General features: G+C 51.4%; 1 protein-coding gene across 1 annotated transcript; it reads left to right on the top strand.

Annotated features, from left to right (window-relative positions):
- Positions 1-6: 6 nt before the first annotated feature.
- On the top strand, positions 7-8,770 carry LOC140633122 (uncharacterized). Its single transcript, XM_072825147.1, has 3 exons — positions 7-891; positions 985-1,164; positions 8,534-8,770. Exons 1-2 carry the CDS (start codon positions 7-9, stop codon positions 991-993), a joined length of 894 nt encoding a protein of 297 aa, XP_072681248.1. The 3' UTR covers positions 994-1,164; positions 8,534-8,770.
- The last annotated feature ends 401 nt before the right edge of the window (positions 8,771-9,171 follow it).

Raw genomic sequence — 9,171 nt, forward strand, 5'->3', positions numbered from 1 at the left:
CGGCCGATGATTGGTGGCTTCGGGGAGCGCCGGAGCCGGCGGCCAATGGGGAGCGTGGGGAGGCGGGGCGGCCGGGGCGGGGCGGAGCCGCGGGCGGCCGGAAGCCGGGCAGGGGGCGGGGCGAGGCCCGCGCGGTCGCCGTGGTTACCGCCCCCGCCGCGGCGGCCCCGGCTCGGTAAACGCTCGTTATGCCGCCACCCGGGGGCCGGGCCGCCGTGCTGGAGACTGAAAGACACCCGGTCCCCCTCCGGGACTTCGGTGTGGCTTTTATGGCCTCGAATGTGTCCAAGCGTATTAGTAGGACGCGCAGGGTTTCCCGACAGGCCTGGGTGGATGCTGCCCGGAGAGAAGCTGCCTTGGCGGGCGGTGGAGAGCTGCTCCCGAGGCCTGGCTGCTCGAGCCCCGCTGTGCGCGCCCGCACCGGGTGCCCGGGTGGTCACGGCCCAGGCGGGCGGCCGCGGACAGGCGCCCCCTCCCCCAGCAGTCGGCCCCAGGTCGGGGTGCTGGGGCGGCTTCCCCCGAGACGCCCCGGAGCCCCACGGTCCTGCCCGCCAGCAGGGGGGGCACGAGCGCGCACGGCCGGGGACGGCCCGGGCCCCTCCAGCGCCACGTCCAGGCCCGCGCCCTGCCCTCCCGGCCCTGCCCCCTCTGCCCCCACAGCACCCTCTGGCGGGGCCCGGTGCACCCCGATCGGCGGGCCGCCTGACCCGCGGGAACCTAGCCCCAAGCACCCGCCTCCCTGGCGCCCCCCCCTCCCCCCCAGGGCCTGGGGCTTCGGCGGGCTTGTTTGATCACCTGCCTTTCTGTTTCTTCTGCAATTATGACCCTGCTGACCCTGGGGAGAGGGCAACACAGCTGCCAATCAGGATGCGCTCATCTCTAAAGGTCAAGGTACTGCCCATTTCCCAAGATCCTTTATAGCCCGCAGGATGCTTGTTCTCTTGACAGAACGCGGCAGCCCTAAGTGTGACTTTCTCCCAACAGAAAGAGTAAGAAGCTGAAGATAAAAACGAACCCTTTTATTAGAATGTAGAGGTCAGTCTTCTTAAGTGAACGCACTTCTTCTCACTTGGGACCTGTCTTCAGTCTTAAGAGAAAGCACTGACATGAAATGAGTCAGTCTGCATCCCTTGCATTCCAAGCTTGTTTCCCTCATCATTTTAGGTAATTTCTCCCCTCCTCCCCCCTTTAGCTACAAGACACAGACCACCTGATGAATTGCACCATATGCAACATGGATCCATTTGAAATACATCAATTTGCAATCTTAAAAGTCATAGGAGGTTAGAGGAGGTTCGAGGATGAAGGGGCTGGAAGGCCGGGGATGCACACCCATGGAGTCCCTTGCCTTCAGATAAGGAGGCTGAGCCTTTCAGTACACTGAACCTAACTCCCATTCCCACCCGTGAAAAAAATGTGTTTTCATCCTTATTTCTGTGCTTGAAAACCTAACACGACTCCTGGTTTGGACCTAATGTACTAAAGACAAACTCTGGCCTCTGCAGTCTGAAGCCTGGAGCTACAGGTCTCATGAAACCACCCTCACTGTGGATGCTCTTTCTACTGCCATGCTTCGCCCTGCCCAGAATACCTTCCTTTCATCCCTCTAACTCCACCTGCAAATCCCCCCATCTCCATTCATATCGGGCAGCCCCACAGCTCAGGCATCCGCTGCTTTTGCCTCATTAGGTACTAGAATAAGGCATTTCAGATGGGAGGGTTAGTCCAGCCCTTGGTAAGAGGCCTCTGGTTCCCACAGGGTCTGGTTCTAGCCTTCATGTGGTCCTAGGTTTGTGGAGCAGCGTGGTAAGGTTTGAGGAAGAAGGAACCCATTTGCAGTCAGCAAAGAGGGATGAAGGTGAGCTAGGAAAGTTGAGGTCAGTATCCGTAGCAGCTGAGACCTGTTTGGGATTTGTCCTGAGCTCCATAATAACCCTAGACACTAAAATAATTTGAAGAGCTGTGTTTTTCCCTGTCAATTTATGACTGGCCATGTCTGGCCAAGAAAAAGGAGGTGGAGGAAGCACGCCAGGAGCCATTTGCCAGACAACTCGGCAAATAAGGCTACATCTGAAACTGAGGCAGGCCAGAAATTGTAATTAGCGTGGAAATGAAGATCTTTTCAGAAAAGAAAATGGCCCCGGCGCTTGTTCTCTATTGTTTCACCCATCCTCTGGCACCCACCCAGACAGCCCTGAGACAGCCCCTTGGCTCACAGATTTGTGAATACCCTGCCAGGATAAGGGGGAACAGTCACCCGTCTTCACCTGCGTCTTCACCTGCTTCCGGAAGCGCCACGCGGCCTGTGGTGAAGGGAAGCTCAGGGAGGCTGGTGGGAGGCAGGTCGGTGGTCAGCAGGGAGGCCGGAGGTCTGCTCCCCTGGATGCATCTGGGCACATTTTGTCACAGTGCCCCCCCCCCCAAATGTGGGGAGTTTAAAATGATGTCCTTGAGAGTTTGTCTGTTTTCCCACTAGCTACCTAAAATGTGCATGAGAAGCCCGGAGCTCTGAGCTGAAGTCAGAGGACACAAACTTGTCAACATTTTTCTTGGCAATAAAGAGGATAGGGGGACGCCTGGGGGGCTCAGAGGTTGAGTGCCTGCCTTCGGCCCAGGGCATGATCCTGGAGTCCAGGGATCCAGTCCCACATCGGGCTCCCTACGTGGAGTGTACTTCTCCCTCTGCCTGTGTCTCTGCCTCCCTCTGTGTGTCTCATGAATAAATAAATAAAATCTTTAAAAAATATATAAAGAGGATAGGTTTTTTCGTTCTCAACCTAATTTTGTTTATAGAGTATGGGTGGTAGGCCCTGCTGGCCTACATTATACTCATTCTAATGAAGCTATCCATCATTTGAGCATTTTCCAGTGACAGGCCTGGAGTCAAGTGCTTTGTATGCAGTTTCATTTTATCCCCCGACTGCTCCACCCTGTGAGCTTTGATCACTGTGAATGGAAGAGGAACTGGAGGCTGAGAGGTTAAGTAACCTACTGGATGCCACACAGCTCCCAAGTGGTAGCTCCGACTTAAAACTCAAACTGGGGATTATTATTATTATTTTTTAAGATTTTACTTATTTATTCCTGAGAGACATAGAGAGAGGCAGAGACATAGGCAGAGGGAGAAGCAGGCTCCTCGTGCCCAATGTGGGACTCCGTCCCTGGACCCTGGAATCAGGCCCCAAGCTGAAGGCAGACACTCAACCACTGAGCCACCTTGGCGTCCCCAAACTGGGGATTCTGAGCCCACAGCCCAGCAGCTCTTGGCAGTCCCTACGGGCACGGGGCTGTGGGGGCCTAGGCCGGGGAGACCCTTTGCCCCTTGCAGCCTCTCAGGAGGAGTCTGTGGAGTCTGGCGGGGAAAGGCCCCAAAGGTCCCAGGCAAAAGTACTGCAGAGACAGCCCCTGGCGGCTGGAGGATGGCATGGAGGTGGGGGAGGTGGCCTCCAGTGGGGCCTCGGCTCGCTGAGCCTCCGAGGGCCACATACCCCAGGTGCACATGCGGTTGAGTAGGCCCATCACAGGACGAGTGATTAGCCACGATGCACTGTGTTTATAGTTCCTTGATTAGTCCTCCAACAATCCTGGGGCGGGGTGGGGGGTGTAGAATCCTTATTAGGGTTTTGCAGAGACAGAGGGAGCCAAAGAGGTAAAATAAGTAGCCCCAGGTCATTCTGCTAGGAGGTGTCAGAGTTGAATTTGACCTACTTGGGACACAACAGGCAGGCTTTGGGAACTGGAGGAGTCAGAAAAGTTGTGGACTGTTGGGATCTGTCAGGAGGGCACAGGACATGGGGATGTGAGGGCTTCTGTCCTTAGAAGCCTGTGCGGTGGTGGGACGTGGGGTCAGGAAGGCAGTGAAGCAAGTCTCCTCCTTCCATTTGCTCAGGTTCCAGGCAATTGATAGTCAACAGTGATACGATCCTCAAACTATATTTTCAACCACTTTTTATCACCTCTCTGCTGTAGTCAAGCCCCCATGAAACCTCCCCAGGACTGTGGAAGCCCAGCGGGGGGGTGAGGGGGGGCCCCTGCTCCCATCCTTCCCCTTCTTGAACCTGTGTTCAACAAGGCAGTCACAGACATCCATTAGAACTCGGATTGGGTCATTCCTCTACCAACCCCCCAAGATTTCCTCTATGTGAACTGTTTCCTGCCCCCTCCTCACCTGACTGAACTCCTCTTCTACCACCATCTTGTGGCTGCCTCTGCTTGGTCTTCAAGCCTGGGCACTTGCTCTTCTCTCTAACTAGAATACTTTCCCCCACTCCCTCACCCCCACCCCAGGTATCTGCATGGTTGTTTCCTCACCTGTCTGTGTTTTTCACTAAAAAGTAACATAAGGTTTCCCTGGCCTCATCTGAAATATAAACCACCCCCTCATATTTCATATTTTCCTTTTGTCTTCTCTTTCTCCTTACTGCTTGCTTACTTTACACTCTCTTATTTTTTTATTCACCTTCTGTCTCCCCAGCCAGTGTGGAAGCTCCATGAGGGCAGGGGTTTTTGTTTGCATTGTTTGGTTTCTTTCATTCACTGCTGTGTCCCTGTGCCTGGAACAGTAGCTGGCACATGTGATGAACTAAGAAATGTTTGCTGAACAGACAGATGAATGAACAAATCCTACAGTTTATCCCTTGTCATGGAAAGGATCTAGAACCTTCTGATAGGACAGGAGGGCACGGGGGAAGGGTGGGAAGTAAGGAGGGTCATTGAAGGAGACCTGAAGGAAGCCATGTGGAAGGATGAGGCGGGCAAAGACCTATGAGCTAAAAACAGATGTCATGAGAGGCGGTGGATGTGGGGAAGCCCTCTCTGTGTCACCCACCCCCTCTTCTCCATTATGTACTGGGGCATTGTGACTGAGCCCTAGCACCTGGTATCAACTTGGAGAGTCCCATGGGAAGCCCTCCTGTAGATCTAGGGACAGGATGAGATATGTCAGATACATCGGTGTGTGAAATGTAACTTCCACGGTTAGAGCTGGGATGAAGTGGCCTTGTCTTAAGGAAAGGGAAGCCAAGAGAGAGCCAAGGAGTCTCTTGGAAACCAGATGCCATTGGCATCAGGGCAGGAAGTGTCTTCTCCTCTGGTGGGGCTGCTTTGTCCACCTCATCAAGGGTGACATCTGAGACCTGCCAGGTAAGACCTGGGGGCCCAGCAGGAGAGTCCCAGTGTTCTTCTAGCTCTTGGCAGCAGTTTAAGAAACACAAGCTTAATATATGGAAACAAGCCAAATGCTCATCAATGAATGCATGGATCAAAAAGACTTAGTATATATACATAGTAGATTAATGTTCAGCTATGAGAAAGGAGGCTATCCTGCCATTTGAGACAACAAGGATGAGTCTGTAGCACATTATGCCAAATGAGGTAAGTCAGAGAAAGATGAGTATTATATGATATCACCAATGTTTTGAATCTAAAAGAATGAAGCCTGTATAAAAGAGAGTCAGGGATGCCTGGGTGGCTCAGTGGTTGAGCATCTGCTTTCAGCTCAGAACATGATCCTGGGGTCTGGGATCAGGTCCCATATTGGGCTCCCTGCAGGGAGCCTGCTTCTCTCTCTCCCTATGTCTCTGCTTGTCTCTCTCTGTGTGTCTCTCATGAATAAATAAATAAAATCTTTAAAAAAACAAAAACAAAAACAAAAAACAACCTGAGTCAAATGGTTACCTGGGGATAGGGGAGTGGTAAAGAGTGATGGTATTTCAGGTACCTACTTGTAGTGCCTAGTAAATAAGCCATAGAAAGATAGTGCACAGTATAATGAACATAGACAATAATAGTGTACGATAATTATGTAACATAATATCACTACATTGGCAATCCTATTACAATATATAAAATGTATCAAAGTGACAGGCTGTACACCTTAAACTTATGCAATTTTTTAAAAGATTTTATTTATTCATGAGAAACACAGAGAGAGAGGCAGAGATTTAGGCAGAGGATGAAGCAGGCTCCATGCAGGGAGCCCAATGAGGGACTCGATCCCAGGCTGCGGGATCACATTCTGAGCTGCAGGCAGATGCTCAACTGCTGAGCCATCCAGGTATCCCTAAACTTAGGCGATTTTATATGTCAAATGTATTTAAAGAAAAAGTTCAGGCTTCTTGTCCCCAGATTCTGGGCTCTCTGGGACTTGGAGTTACACAGGCCTGGGATGAATCCTCACTCTAGGGTTTATCGTGTGTGATGTTGAGAAGGTCTCTCTAGTAAAATGAGAGCGGGCCACTGGGAGAAGTAATGACATCATGCACAGGAAGTGCCTGGAATTCAGGTGCTCAAGGAATCCTATAAGAGCCTTTTCTCTTCTGTCAGAGTTACATTCAGAAGCTAGGATGGTGTCCAACTGCACTTGAGAAAGCAAGGACCCAACAAGGAATCTGGGAGCTGGTGCTGGGCTCCAGCTCCAGTTTTATGGTCTGGGCAGGCTACTCCACCTCCAGAAGGCAGTGTCTGTAGGAAAATGGAGTGGCTTGAGCTCCATGACTCCTTATGGTGCCTTCCAGCTCCAGTATTTGTGATGTGTGACCCTGAGCAACGATCAGTTATTTATTAATTTGTTTATTTAATATTTATGTATTTATTATATTTTATTTTTTAAAGATTTATGATAGACATAGAGAGAGAGAGAGAGAGAGGCAGAGACACAGGAGGAGGGAGAAGCAGGCTCCATGCTGGGAGCCTGACACCGGACTCAATCCCGGGACCCCAGGATCTCGCCCTGGGCCAAAGGCAGGCGCTAAACCGCTGGGCCACCCAGGGATCCCCTATTTAATATTTATTTAAATTCAACTTGCCAACATACAGTATAACAGCCAGTGCTCATCCCATCAAGTGCCCTCCTCATTGCCCGTCACCCAGTTACCCCATCCCTCCACCCCCTCCACTTCTGCAACCCTTTATTTGTTTCCCAGTTAGGAGTCTCTCATGGTATGTCTCACTCTCTAATTTTTCCCGCTTAGTTTCCCTCCTTTCCCTTCTAGTCCTTTTCACTATTTCTTATAGTCCACGTATGAGTGAATTGTCTTCCTCTGACTGACTTATTTCACTAAGCATAATACCCGTTAGTTCCATCCACGTCAAAGCAAATGGTAGGTATCCAACCTTTCTGGTGGCTGAGGAATATTCTATTGTGTATATAGACCACAGCTGCAAACATCGGTTTTAATTGGTTTCCACTGAAGAGGAAATAGGAGACAGGGGCCCATTAGCCTTCACAAAGGGCCTCCTCAGAGGGCTTCTCCAGAGTCGGTGGGCACCTGCTTGTTCATACTGTGAACTTTGAGGAGCTCTGCTGCTACCCTAACTGCCATTGTCACTCACATGTAGGACCCAACCTCAATCTGGCCAAGGAAACACAGGGACATCCCTCACGTGTTGGCAGCCGGGTCCATGATTTGTGAAACTGGTTGTGCCTCACATTCACCTAAAAGCAGATTCTCAGACCCCACCTCAGGCTTACTGATTTAGAATCTTTCTGGGCCAGCTCAGCAATCTATATTTTTTTTTCAGTTTCCCCAGGGGATGCTGATAGCCATATAAGGATGTGCATTTGGGACATCCTGGAGCAAATGGTCCTGTAGTATACAGTGTGAGATGGACAGGACACAGGTTCTCCTAAATGTCTTCACAGCGTGATGACAGAAGGGGACATCCTGTCTGAAAAAGTCCGCCAGTTGACAGCCCACCCCACAGATTTGAGAGCATGGTGACCAGGGGCTGTGCCCTTGCTTCTCTGGTGCTTTGCTAGGCCGAATGGGGAGCAGCTCTTTGTGGGACATCACCCAGTAGGGCAAGAGGATGAGTGGAAAGGCAGGCAGGAAGGGGCTGTGTGAGTTCACCAGGGCTGCTGTCGCGAAGTTCTACATGCTGAGTGGCTTTACACAAATCTATTTCCTCACGGTTCTGGAGGAGGGAAGTCTGAGCTCTGGTGTCTGTAGGCTTGGTTTCCTCTGAGGCCTCTCCCTTGGCTTCTAGATGTCTGCCTTCTTCCACAGCATGGTCTTCCCTTCGTATGGGTCTATGCCCCAATCTCCTCCTCTTATAAGGACATGGGTCATATTGGATTAGGGCCCACCCCGTAGACCACATTTTAACTTGATTACCTTTTTAAGGATCCTATGATAGCAGCACATGCTGAGGTACCTGGGGTTAGATCAACATAGGGATTTGGGGGGGACACCATTGATCCCATAGCAAGAACACACAGAGGCAGCATGGAGAAGAGGGGGAGCAAGGGGAGTGTCTTCTTGTTTCCAGGCTTGTCCCAGGGCCCACCTGCCCTTCCTATGCACCGGCTCCTGAGGGCTCACCTCCTCCACATGTTTCTTGGAAGGGAGTGCTGGGCTCTCCCTCTCATGGTTCCGATCTCATTTATTCCTCACAACCTCCTATGAGGTTGGCAGGGCAAGTTTATCACTATTTTGCAGGAAAACCTGAGTTCAGAGAAGTTAAATGGTGCATCCCAGGATGTCATGATTGGCACCCAGCCTCTCATTCACCCAGAACTGTATTCTTTCCACAGGTGCCTGCTCTGTGCACTATGGCTTCCAGGGACTTGGGTGCAATGTCTGAGCAAGGCTGAGAGCTGGCAAGGGAGGGTACCAGGAGAGACTCCATGCCTCTCTCCCTCCTCCTCCTCCCTCCCTCATCCTTCTTTCTTCCCTCCCTCCCTTCTTTCTTTTTTTGGCTTTTGTTTTTGTTTGATTACCTCTTCTATTCTCTGATGGGATTCCTGGGAGAATAAAGCCAATTCTGTGTATATGGTTAAGTATTTTTTCACTTTTGGGCCTATTAAGAGCATGAGACTTGCCTAATTCATTAAAAATCCCAGTTCCATTTGCTTTGATGTGGATAATGAGAAGGCTGAGGGGCCAAGGAGACCAGGGGGTGGATGGCTGGGCTGGGAATTAGAGAACCCTCTGGAGGAGCTGATTCATTCTACAGACACTGAAGTGCTTGCTCTCCCAGGCCACAAATGAGACGCAGCCTCTGCTGTTACTTCAGGGAACTAGAGAGGGAAACAGTTAAACAAATGGATGGTGCCCTGACAGTGCAGTGAATAGGGTGATGGAGATGTGCTCATTGAGGTCCCAGGTAAGGGCAGGAGGAATGGGGCAGCTGACAGGGGATGGGGAGGGAACTGGGAGCTACAGTTGTTGG

The sequence above is a fragment of the Canis lupus genome, chromosome 5 (assembly GCF_048164855.1).
Source record: "Canis lupus baileyi chromosome 5, mCanLup2.hap1, whole genome shotgun sequence".
NCBI lineage: Eukaryota > Metazoa > Chordata > Mammalia > Carnivora > Canidae > Canis > Canis lupus.